Below are 13,277 nucleotides of genomic sequence, written 5' to 3'. Positions count from 1 at the left end.
ATTGTGCTAAGATGCCGCATTACACTGGGAGAATCTCCCCATCTCTTAGATCCTGTCTACCTACTACCCTTCCCCCCCTTTTTAGATTTTTATTTATTTATTTATTCGAGAGAGAGAGAGAGAGAGAGAGAGACAGGCAGAGGGAGAAGCAGGCTCCATGCAGGAAGCCTGACGCGGGACTTGATCCCGGGTCTCCAGGATCATGCCCTGGGCTGAAGGCGGCGCTAAACCGCTGAGCCATCCGGGCTGCCCCTCACTACCCTTCCAATGGCTTGGGACAGACACTTACGTGATAGATGGGGAGATCAATGTCTAGACACTGGAAGCGAACTGCCCAGGATTCAGACTGAGTTGAAGCAGCCAATCAGGCATCCTAGCAGTTTAGCTGAATTATATGCAGCCAGGTCTCCCAGGAGGCTATGCCTTATGAAGAGTGACCACACAAAGCCTGGGGCTGAGAGCAGCCTGAGCCACTGAGAAGGACTCCAGGGGAATTCTGTTTGGAGAAGACAGTAGCCCTTTTCTTGAGGACTCAGACCCCTCCTGGCCTAGAGGCAGTTCTAGGCTGGGAAACCCAAAGCCTAGATTACAGCCTTTGCCTGGCTTACACTGAGTGTGATCCCATGGGGCCTTGTCCCTTCTGGGCTAGGCCTTTGTAGACTAGGGGTTAGGCTAGTTTAGAGCTTTCCCTGGGGATTTGTGAGCTCTAAAAGGCCAGAAGAGATGGTATGGGACATCTGTGCTGAGGCCACATAGGGAGCTCAGGAGGAAGAAACTCCCCAACAGGTATGGCAGGGCATATGAGAGGACTGATAAGGAAGGCAGGTCTGTGAAGGTGACCAGGCATTCCTTCCCATTTTAAAAGTCACACTGGCAGGTTCTCAGAAAGCAAGGTCTCCAGGCTTTCAGGCATGAAGCAAGAAGGCTGACACTATGTGAGGAGCCCCACCCCCAAAACTAAATCACAGGACCGTTTGAAACTTTGAACCTCTCCTACGAGACTGGCATTCTTTCTTCCCCCTCCATGGTCTGTTCTCTGGCCTGTCCAGGACAGGATCCAGAGCTACCTCACAGACTCTGCAATCAGGAGGGCTTGCTTTCATCTCCAAGCCTGAATACAACCTCCCACTGCACTGCAGACTGGCAGGCAGCTCTCTCAAACAAGCCAGAGGGAATTCCAGAGATAAGAACTTGGGTCCCTGTAAAGCTCTGGTCCCATAAAGAATCTCCTGGTGAAGGATAGTAGGGCTGGAAGGGGAAGGGGTGCTGTCACCTGATTTCTCAGTAAGCAATAGTGTGAGGTCTTGGTGCCCATCGGATCCTTCCACAAATGGCTCTCTTTAGTCCATGCTCATGTAGTCTTGCCCAAGGTCACTGCTCAGTGGAGGATCCACCAATCCCATGAGAAGCAGTTTCCCCTTGCTGAGGGGCTCTGGGGTCCCTTCAGTGATCCAAGGGGTGTTAGCTCCCTGCTGAGGCTGAGTAGCCTATCCGATCTCCCGAATCTCTTCCCTTTGCAGCACCAATCTCCATCATCCTTATCTTCTCACTTCAATCATTCCTACAGCTCTTGGCTGGGCTGCTTGCCTCAAAGTTAATCTTCCAATCCCTTCTTCACACTCTGCCTAAGACACTGCTCTAGAACAGGGTGGGCAAACTAAGGTCCTTAACCAAATCCAGCCTGCTGCCTGTTTTTGTATAACCCATGAGCTAAGAATGGTTTTTACATTTTTAAATAGCTGGAAAAAAATGACAATATTTTGTGACATGTAAACTGTGTTAGATTTTGATTTCAAGGTCTATAAAATAAGGTGATCCTAGGACAGAGTCATGCTCATTTGCTTATGTATTATCTGCGGCCACTTTGACATAACAATGGCAGAATTGGGTAGCTGCAACAGAAACTAAGATTCACAAAGCCTTAAAATATTTCCTATCTGGATTTTACAGAAAACATTTGCTGGTAATTCCCACTCTGCATCAAAACCCCAACCATGCCTTACTTTGCTTAGGACCCTCCAGTGGCTCCCTTATGGCTCTCCACAGCTGACTTCTTCTTTTCCACCTCTCAGCCTCACCACTTGTTCTTCTACTTGTCTGCCCATTCTGGACAACTAATCTTTCCTCAACCCCACCACAAACCATATTCCTGGGCTTGTCTTATATGGTTTACCTTTTCTTGGCAAGACTCTCTCCTTCCCCTAACGGGAGTCTACCATCTTAGGACTCAGCCCAAATGTTTCTTCCTGTTTCCCTTCTCCCAACCATGAAAATTAACCCATTCCTACAATACCACAGGAAATTCCTCTTATAGTTCTACTTAGCTTTTAATGACAGACTAATGACCTATTTGTGCCAGATCAACCAATTTCATTATAAATATTTGCTCAGGTGGGGCACCTGGGTGGCTCAGTTAAGTGTCTGCTTTTGGCTTAGGTCACCATCCAAGAATCCTGGGATGGAGGCCCGCATCGGGTTCCCTGCTCAGCAGGGAGCTTGCTGCTCTCTCTCCTTCTGCTATTCCCCCTGCATGTGTTCTCTCTCAAAGAAATAAAATCTAAAAAAAAAAAAAAAAAAAAAAAAAAAAAAAAATTCATTCAAGTATGTGTTCTCTGCTGGATTACTAACTGAAAGAACAGACTACAGCCTTAGCACAAGGCTGCATGGGGTAGGCACATAAGCATTCACCAGAAGAAATCTGTTTAGCATTCTGTAACTTTACTTGGCTAATATGAAGACGCTTATATGTTTTCCAGATACCAAGTATCTTTTTTTTTTTTTTTCTTAAGAGAGGGAGAGGGTAAGGGGGAGTGAGAGAAGTGGGGCGAGGGGCAGAGGAAAAAAATCTTGAGCAATCTCCATGCCCAATGTGGAGCCCAATGAGGGGCTTGATCTCCCAACACTGAGATCAGGATCTGACCCAAAATCAAGAGTCAGATGCTTAACTGACTGAGCTAAAGCTACCCAGGGGCCTCTCTTTTTTTTTTTTTTTTAAAGTAAACTCTATACCCAACGTGGGGCTTGAACTCATGATCCTGAGATCAAGTCAGATGCTCTACCAACTGAGCCAGTCAGGTGCCCCTCAAGTATGTAACAGCACCCACAATAGATCAGGTACCTCCCTGTATCTTGTTTATTTAATCCTCACAACCCTGGTAAGGCAGGTGATTTCTCCATTTGACCAAGTGGCAAGTTATGTGGCAGAACTGGCATCTAAAATCAGGTCTCCTGCCTCCTGAATTCTGAGATGTTCTCCATGGGCAGTTCATCCACTGAACCACTGCTTCTAACATGCTCGTGGGCTTCCTGTTGTGTTTGGGGCCACTGACCCTGTACTAAATGGGTCCAGATAGAGGCAGTTTTGTAGTTTTGTCTCCTCCCTCCAGTTGCTTCTTCTTGCTCCTTCCTGTACCTGCTGCCTCTCGAGGTAGATTGCCTGGGTTAGGACCAAAGGGTGACCCTACTCTTTCTCTGAAAAATGGCGGTTTTGTGACATCACTTCTGAAATCTTGTGTTGCTCTGGGGCTTGGGCTTGCTCTGGACAAAGAAGTTATTGGAAGTCCAGCCTCTAAGCTGGAGGAGTGTCAAGGCAGAGAGGGTCAAACTAATGTTAACAGTCAATGTGCCTGCCTTAACGGAGACTCAAGAATGCCTCCAGAGGGTGCTGGAATAAGCCCTGCACTGTCCACATACTTTTGTGAATATTTAAACAGAAGTCCAGAGCTCAGAGACAAGGAGAGCTAATACAGATGCTGCAGGCCTGAGAGAAAGCAACACAGGAAAGGTAAATTCCACTTGAGATTTTTCTCAATCAGAGGGAGAGTTAGGGCTACATTAGTTAATACAGAGGCCATAGTGCAAACCTGGTAGGAGGAGGAACCTGCTCTATGGTATTCTACTACCATGGTTTTTATAGTTAAACTGTCACCAGCCAGGCTCAGTGAGGTCACATGAGCCATGCCCCAAGACTCTAGAAAATGGAATTCTGTAAAGCACTCTCCCTCCTTTCCTAGGTCGAGAACTGATGGCATTAAGAACTCCTAAGAAAAGTTTAGCCAGATAGACCTATGAGAGTTTTTGGCAAAAGACTCAGAAAAGATAGCTAAGTTTAACACAACACATGTGATTCCAGATATGGTACCAATTCAACGTTTCGTATTTTGGACTGAGAAGTTCACTTGTGTCTTTCCAAAGATTGTGATCAGTTTGGATTAATTCAAAAAGGAGGTGCAGCTGATGTTGCAGGCATTTTTAAGAGGAGGATGGGTAACTGGGACAACTGAGGCTATGACTAAGTGCCACTTTCAGGCTAAAATTCTGTTTTGTCCAAATCAAACCCAATGTTCCCCCAGCCCTCTAAGCAATCGCAGTGATGGCAGAGCCTCTGCAAATACATGACTGAATCACTAGTGACCGTCTAATTAGAGATCTGGCCATACTGAAACACTTTATACAGACGGAATAGCGGATGAAGGATTTCTGATACACTCATGCTTTGGATGTATCAGTACAAGATAGTATCTGAGGCTGTGTGTGAGTCCACCAGAGAGTTAGGAACAAGCATGATTTATCTGCTGGCAAACGAGTCCCATCACACCTAATCATTCTTTTATCTAAGTGCATCTTGATCTTCTCAGTCCTGGACATCAAAGTAGTCAATTACTGGTTCCTTGGCTATTTTCTGTAAATTACTGCTCACAGGACTCCTGAAAAGCAAACAAAGAATGATCAATCTTTTCTTGTTGGGGGGAAATAGTCTGAGGTCTTCAGAAAGTTAAGGATCAGCTGATTTACCATTTGCAAAAAAGCTTTGATAAGACAGTGGGCCCACATGGGCTTCGAACTGCTGAAATTTGGTGATGTGCACATAGGGGTTCACTATATTAACACTACTGTCTCTACTTTAAAAGTTTTCCACAATAAGGTTTTATAAAAAAATAAAACAAACGAAGGGGGAAAGAAAAGAGCGTGGCTTAAACAGGCCAAAGATCCCACATGGTTATGTCAAGATGGTATTGGGCATGGCTATGGAATAATGCGTGGAATACCTTTACATTTCCCAAACCACTGCCCATGTGGATATATGTAGCTAGGCTGACTAGAATGCAGGCCACCTGCTCTCCAGGAGCGAAGCAGGGCTGGTCCTGAGCAACTACACTAATCCTTGCCAAGGTTATGCTCAATAGTCAACACCTAGCTGTCCTGGCTGGTCCTACAGAACACTGATTGCTATAGCCATCTTGGTAACCCTGTAAGCAGCTCTTTCCCACCCTCCTAGAGGTTTTGGATAAGAGGTCCTGGTAGGGCTTCTGTGATGAAGGCCAGAACAGCATTAGGGACGCTGCTGGGTTTCAGAGCAACTTTCAGCAATGCTGCCTCAAAAAGAGAGCAAGGGATGGTGTTCCTTTCTTGTTCCTGTCTGAGACTTGCTGCTTGCCAATGTGGTTTTCTTTTCTCTTTAAATCATGAATATATGTTTTTGTTGTAAAAATTATTCAAACCATAGAGAAGTAGACAGGGCAAAACACAAAAATCTCTACCTTCATTGCAACCCTGACCCACTATCCCACTTTCACCTCCAGAATAACTGTTGTGAACCATGTGATGTTCCTAAGTCCTCTGGTGTGACAGATTGAATCCACTTCCCAATGTCATCACCTACAACATGGAAGTTATTTCCAATGACTCTTCCCCTGAGGGGAAGTGGGCATTATAAACATTAAACTTAGGACCCCTCTGGTATGAACAAATGTCTGACATCCCAGTCAAACCTTATTTATTTGAACAAAGCACCCCAAGGCTAGGCCTGAGAAGTCACCAATGGCTGGTGGAGTCCTGGGCTTCTCTGAATAGATAGGGCCTTTGGAAAGTAGTTGAAGGATCCTTACTTGTCTGTCTGATGTCTGTGATGAGGAATTGGTGGTGGAGGCCGTGACTGCATTTCCCTTTCAAGGACACCAATCAGCGTGGTAGGAGGACAAATGGACTTTCCCCTGATAAGTCAGAAAACAAAGTACTGAAAAGTGAGAATTGTTTGTGGAGACAGGCAGACTGCTGGAAATTCAGTCATGACTTTCACTGTGCTGCTGTTGAATACTCCAATGTGACCTGTCCCTTCTCAGGCATGGTCACCTTCATTTAACCCTCGTCTCTTCCACTCACATCTGTCTGGGCCTGTTACTTGCTTCCTTTCCCTCCTATACTTGAGTTTTCTTTATTGGTAAGGACCTACCGACTCTGTCAGATTCTGACAGTGATTCTAGATCCTACTTGCCACTTCCTGGCTCACACTACAGTCTCAGTTTCCTCTCATGGCAAACACTGTTTTTACAGGGGATACCTTGAATCAGAGTCCAGCATTTTTTTGTTTCCATCCTGCCAGGATGACAAGGAAAAAAGGGACAAACTGATGTGATGGGCAGGCACTGAGAGTCTATTCCCTGTGCCTGAGGAAATGCTACTACCTTCAGTGTCACTCATGAATTGGGGCAGACAAGAACCTTGGATGTCTTTAGGCATGTCTGTCCTAGAGACTGAGGCATGGGCTTTTTTGCTCTCTGGTTCAGATCACTATTCATTTATTTTTTTAAAGATTTTATTTATTTGACAGAGAGGGAAAGAACACAAGGAGGGGAAGCAGCAAGCAGAGGGAGAGGGAGTAGTCCCTGCTGAGCAAGGAACCTGCTGTGGGGCTTGATCCCAGCATACTGGGATCATGATCCTAGCCGAAGGCAGATGCTTAACTGACTGAGCCACCCAGGAGCCCTAGGTTCAGACCTTTTGATCATGTCAGAATGGCTAGCCCAGAAGCAGATTTTCTATTCTTCTAGAAGAGAAAGTAAGGCAAGCAAATATTGATAGACCTTGTTTCCGAGGTCCAACCTGCCATAACAAGCAGTTCCTCCTGTGATGGCAAGATCAACTCACCTGATTGCAGTGACGACAACATTGCGCTTTGGTTCACTGTCATAGCTCACGCTCTCCAGGCCATACACTTGGGCCAGGTCGTGGATGATCCGGCGGTGGTCTCTGTTCATGGGAGGGAAGCAATGGCTCTTCTTACTATTCTTTCCCTGTATTGAGGGAAAAGATGACTGATTGATAAAATCATCTTGAAAACAGAATATACTTACAAAGGCCCTTCCCACTTTACCAAAACAGCTGGGTCAGCATAAGTGGCTGAGTTTTAGAGGCCCACAGCAAACAGTATTTTGCTGGCTGCCATGCAAGCTGAGGGGTTTGGGAGGATGAGAGCTAATGCACTTCCTTCATCTATTCTGTGAACCACAACAGGAGCAGCTGGCCAGGGATAGGGATCAAGGGTAAGTGAAAAGAAACTAAGTGGACAGTATAACAGTTCTTCCTGAGGGGCTAGGAACTTGGGAGTTAAGTGATATACACAAGAAATTACTAAATAAATTGAAGACATAAAAAAACAAAACAATCTCATTTCTTCTAAAAATATGTTCTATACTAAAAATAATGAGTGTAGAGGTACAGACAAACTAGCAGAGAAATACATTTGTGCAGGTTTCCTAGTTAGGAACAACGATTCCATTTTCTCCTACATGTTAGTATCCTGGGAAGTAGGAACAGAAGGAAGGAAGGGAGAAAGGGCAGGGGCTAAGGGAGATGGTGAAAAGGAAACCCATTTTCATTAGATATGGAACTAATACAGGCACCTTGTACTCACTCACGGTCCCCACAGAATAAAGAGGGAGCCACCTTGGGGTGGGCTGCTTCTGGCTAAATTAAAGACTTTTTCCCTTCTAGCTACCTTCAGGACAAGGGCTTCACTCTCTTGAAGGAGTCCATCCCATTATTCTTCAACTATAGTCACCCAATTTTTTATCTTTACCCAACAGCTTCTACCCTGCTTGGGGGTAATAAGGAACCATCATACAATAGTCTATCACACAATAATCCCTCAGAGATCATATCTTCCTAAGTACCCTACATAGTCACTCAGCTGTTAACTACTGAATACCCTCGGATGTCCAGAGCTGCTTCATCCAATCTTAGGCACTGAGCTAAGATTTTTTTATTTGTGCTGAATTTGATTGAGGATATCTTTGCTGAACCAGGACAAGGCTTCCATGGATGTTATAATGGCTGGGCTTCTGGGAAAGATAAGGATTTTCTAGAAGTTGTAACTTTTTCCTATCACTACTCTATACTGGTGGTGTTTCTGTGACTTGATTTTTTGATCAAGCTGGCCTTAGAGACACGTCCAGTTGGATGTTTTGACTTCAACCTTATTCACGGCCTCCACAAGGGCTTCCATTTCTTTTTCAATGTCACTGACAAACTTTAAATCCTTCCTGAAATGAGAAATCACCACAGTTAATATCATCTGTCCCTGCTCTTCTGAAAATCCCTTCCACCCACCTCTCTGCCCGTAACCTGCAGACAATGAACAATGTAGGCAGAAAAATGGAAGAGGTCAGGAATTGTCAGATAACAGAAGACTGACTATAATTTACAAAGGAAGAGAAGATAAGAAAACTAATATGAGAAAGCTGAGGATGAAGGAGAAAGCTGTCTGGAGGGCCAGGAGACAGGAGGAAAATAAGAGCCGTTACCACATAAGCAAGGGCCCATGTGGACGGCCAGAAGTGGAATGCACCCAGAGATATTTCAGTTCAGGCTAGTCCAAGCCTCAGTGAGGCCCATACTTCTACCACAGGGTCCAACCCCTCCTTCCCCTGCCCCCCATGCTCAGTTCTTCAAGGGAACAATTGTGAGAAACCAAGAAAGGATTTTTATTAAATATCATATAATCTCTTAGGTATAATAAACTTTAATTGGCTCAATCACAGAGGTGTACATATTAGTTACTATATTTTAAAAGACCAAACACTCTTATAAGCCACAATTAAGAAAGAAAGTGACAAGTTACATACCTGGCATCATCTTTTAAACTGTCACTGAATTTTGACCCCGAAGAACGTACATTGAAAGGATCAGAATCCTCACTAATATGAAATGCCTCTGCTAACCGCCTGAAAATAAGAGAGAAATAAGTAAAAAGAAAGGAAGAGAGGAAAACTTCTTATAGTAATAGAGTGCCCACCATGTCCTAAGTTCTTAATACATTAATGATGCCATTTCAGTAAACCCAATTATTAAGGAAAGAACAACAACTTGGGACAATATATGATTTTATCTTCCTAGAGGAAAATGAACAAGACAGATCTATGTGGGTCTGAGTGAATCACATGGGCTGACACTGGCTGCTTGGGTTAGCTGGTGAAGAGAAGGAGGGCAAGGAATGAGAGCACTGGGAGTGGTCAGTAGGGGATGGCTGTCTCTAAGGTTTCACCTAAACATCAGATACATAAAGTAGACAAATACAGAAAATCTGGAAAATAAAGGGAAGAATTCCATTAATAACCTAAGCACTATCTTTTAATATACCTCCTTTCAGATTTTTTCTTCCTTTCACTTTAAGTAGTTGCAATTAGTGTATATAAAACTTGTCATCTGGGGCCCTAGTTGGCTCAGTGGAGCATGTGACTCATGATCTTGAGGTTATAAGTTTGAGACCCACAGTGGGTGTACATTATTTAAAAAGAAAATCTTTTTTTTTTTTTAATTATTTATTTATGATAGTCACACAGAGAGAGAGAGAGAGAGGCAGAGACACAGGCAGAGGGAGAAACAGGCTCCATGCACCGGGAGCCCGATGTGGGATTTGATCCAGGGTCTCCCAGATCGCGCCCTGGGCCAAAGGCAGGCGCCAAACCGCTGCGCCACCCAGGGATCTCTTAAAAAGAAAATCTTAAAGAAACAAACAAAACAAAAAAAAATCCAACTTGGCATCTTTCCTCACCTATCATCATATGATTGGCATTTCTCATATTACTATTTGTTTTTCAAATTTACTGTTTTAATAGCTGCATAATCTTTTAATTATGTATATTCCCATAATTTGCCTAAACATTCCCTAGTTTAACAGTTCCCCAGTTTCTGAATCTTTTAAGTGACACAGTATCACTGGGCAAAAAACTTTTAAGGTTATTTCTCTGGAAAATGTTTCCAGGTGTGGGATTATTGGGTGAGACGGTATGGATGTCAGACTTGTGAGTAACAGTCTGAGTGCTTTCCACAACTGCCCATTTGTGTTTTGACTGGCAGTGGACGAGTCTCATGGCATCTCACCAACATCCAGTTATGTCTTTCTTTTGTAAAGAGATAAAATTCAGCTTAGCACTTAGTACAATTTTTGTTAACACTGAGAAGTCTCTTGCAAGTTTAATGTCCATAAGAGTCTAGCTTAAGTTTAATTTTCAAATTTTCGAGTCAGATTTTTTGGTGTTTTGATTAGTTGGCCATAAATTCAAATTTAAACACCAATAAAACTTATCTGTGGGCTGAATTTGACTTGTCATTTTAAAATTTCTGCAATAGAATAGATGGCATTTTTTATGATTAATTAAAAAAAAAGTCTCTACACTGAACATGGGGGTTGAATTCACAACCCTGAGATCAAGAGTTGCAAGCTCTACTGTTTGAGCCAGTTAGGCACCCTGTATTTTTTTTTTTTTTAAGATTTTATTTATTCACTCATGACAGACACACAGAGAGAGAGAGAGAGAGAGAGAGAGGCAGAGACACAGAGGGAGAAGCAGGCTCCATGCAGGGACGTGTAGTGGGACTCGATCCCGGGTCTCCAGGATCACGCCCTGGGCTGAAGGCAGCACTAAACTGCTGAGCCACCAGGGCTGCCCACCCTGTATTATTTTTAAATTTGCATTTCTTTTTTATATTAGATCAGTGGGTATTTAAAGAAGAATTTCTATATAGTGAAGACTATCATAGTTCATTAGTCTAAGATGGAAAAATTCAAAAGGCTTTCAAAAACAGAGAGCCAGGGACTCCTGGGTGACTTAGCAACTGGGTGTCTGCCTTTAGGTTAGGACGTGATCCCGGAGACCTGGGAGCAAGTCCCACATTGGGATCCCTGCATAGAGCCTGCTTCTCCCTCTGCCTGTGTCTCTGCCTCTCTCTCTCTATGAATAAATAAAATCTAAAAAAACCCCACAAAAAACCAGAGAGCCAGTTCTCATCAATAACTAAATTTACTGAGGATAAATAATAATTTAATCCTCACAACTGTGGGAGGTACATATTGTCACCATTTCCACAGATCTTTAAGAAAATTAAAACTTTGAAAGAATACATGACTTACCCAACATCACACAGCTAAGTGACTTGTGAAGCCAGGATTCAAATCCAGGAAATCTGACCCTGGAGCTCTCGCTCTACTATATAATATGGTCTCTCAACAACACAAAGGTGCATTTCCACGCTTTAGAGACCTCCCGTGTATTCACTATAGCATTTCTGAATAATCGTGACTCAGTTAACATTTTGCAGCTGAGAATACTGTGACTGATAGTTTTTAAAGGTTGAGTTTTGAACAGCAGTTATTACAGAGTTACCACAAGGGTCAAACCAAGGGAAGGAAATTTGGGCACTGCTATTATTATGTACCTTCTACACATTTAGCCACTTAAAGAAGTACTCTTAACAATATTGGAGAGTCAGATTTCAAGATAAAATAGGACTATGTGGTCTATATTTGTTTCTGTTTAGCTACTTATCTTAAAAAATTTTCAAATAAAGCGACAAGAATACTACAATGATGAAACCATCATAAATTCAAAATATTCTAAGTAAAAAATGCATTTCATACATCTAGCCTACCAAACATCATAGCTCGGCTTAGTCTACTTTAAATGGGCTCAGAACACTTCCCTTAGCTTACAGTTAGGCAAAATCGTCTAACAAAGCCTATTTTATTCTTTTAAAATATTTATTTATTTATTTATTTGAGAGAGAGAAAGAGACAGAGTGGGGGAGAGGGGGAGGGGGGGAGAGAGAGAGAGAATGCATGTATGCAAATATGAGAGTGGGGAAGCGGCAGAGGGAATCTCAAGCAGATTCCCCATTGAGCATGGAGTCTGACAAAAGGTTTAATCCCATGACCCTGAGTTAATGACCTGAGCTGAAACCAAGTGTCAGACACAACCAAATGAGCCACCCAGGTGCCTCATAAAGCCTGTTTTATAATGAAGTGTTGAATATCTCATGTAATTTACTGAACACTTTACAGAAAGTGAAAAACAAAATGCCTATAAGGGTACAGAATGGTTAAGTGTATTGTTCTTTACCCCCATGAGCCGCAGTTTGCTGTCACTGCCGAGTATCATAAGACAGCACTGTACTTAAAGTATATACACACACACCATACCTGTTGAAAATACAAAATAAATTTTGTATATCGGTGAATCACTTCTTCAGACTGATATTTTAATGAATAATTAGGAAGCTATCCCTTGCTTGAACTTGTTATATAAAAAAAGATAGATTGGGAATCCCTGGGTGGCTCAGCGGTTTAGCGCCTGCCTTTGACCCAGGGTGTGATCCTGGAATCCTGGGATCGAGTCCCACATCAGGCTCCCAGCATGGAGCCTGCTTCTTCCTCTGCCTGTGTCTCTGCCTCTTTCTCCTCTGTGTCTTTCATGAATAAATAAATAAAATCTTAAAAAAAAAAAAAAAAAAAAGATTCCCATCCACCTTGTAGCTCATTGAAATTAAATCATCTTTTATGATAGTATATTGTATTCTAGAGTCTTCTTCTAGGAGTCTTAGTAGGACAGATTTTTTTAAATTAAATAATGATAATAAACATATTTAAATATGTTTGCTACTAGATATTCATCACAGGGGCGCCTGGGAGGTTCCGTTGGTTAAGCGTCTGCCTTTGGCTCAGGTCATGATCCCAGAGTCCTGGGATTGAGCCCTGCATCAGGCTCTCTGCTCAGCAGGGAGCTTCTCCTTCTCCCTCTGCCTGCTGCTCTGCCTACTTGTACTCTCCCTCTCTGTCAAATAATAAATTTAAAAAAAAAAAAAGAAATTCATCATAATTTGGAATTCTGAATATATTTTTTCCTGTAAATAAAGTTTTTTGTTTATCCAGAGAGAGAGAGAGAGAGAAAGAGAACATTGTACTGCATATTGCTAGCCTGAGAAAATATCAAAATTTGAAGTACAGTTTCTACTAAATGTGTATTGCTTTTACACTATTGAGAAGTTGAAAAATTCTAAGTCAAATCATTGTAAGTTGGAGACTGTCTGTATACCAGTTCACTTAATTTCTCTAAGTGTTAACATTTTTAGAGGGCTATACTTTTTAATCACTCTGTTAGAGCTAGGAATTCTGCCAGTCACTGAATAAATGCCCCTTAATCTAGTAAAGAGTATCTTCAAAT

The 13,277-nt window shown here is 42.7% G+C and overlaps 1 protein-coding gene across 4 annotated transcripts in view; it reads right to left on the bottom strand.

The window, feature by feature from the left end:
- Positions 1-4,133: 4,133 nt before the first annotated feature.
- The window catches only part of NFX1 (nuclear transcription factor, X-box binding 1), a 75,566-nt gene continuing 66,422 nt past the window's right edge, over positions 4,134-13,277 (bottom strand). For 2 of the 4 annotated variants that reach the window (XM_038552603.1, XM_038552601.1), the window contains 5 exons: positions 8,904-9,002; positions 8,255-8,321; positions 6,928-7,073; positions 5,889-5,993; positions 4,134-4,706 (listed from right to left, as the gene is read on the bottom strand). In XM_038552603.1, coding sequence (XP_038408531.1) covers positions 4,634-4,706; positions 5,889-5,993; positions 6,928-7,073; positions 8,255-8,321; positions 8,904-9,002 — 490 coding nt within the window. In that variant the 3' untranslated portion in view covers positions 4,134-4,633. Of the gene's footprint in view, positions 4,707-5,888; positions 5,994-6,927; positions 7,074-8,217; positions 8,322-8,903; positions 9,003-13,277 lie in introns of those variants that run through there. The other 2 variants (XM_038552602.1, XM_038552604.1) reach the window with 2 other exon arrangements.

The sequence above is a fragment of the Canis lupus genome, chromosome 11, assembly GCF_011100685.1.
Source record: "Canis lupus familiaris isolate Mischka breed German Shepherd chromosome 11, alternate assembly UU_Cfam_GSD_1.0, whole genome shotgun sequence".
Classification (NCBI taxonomy): Eukaryota; Metazoa; Chordata; class Mammalia; order Carnivora; family Canidae; genus Canis; species Canis lupus.
Note: the sequence above shows the minus strand (reverse complement) of the source record. Positions and strands in the feature narration are given on the sequence as shown.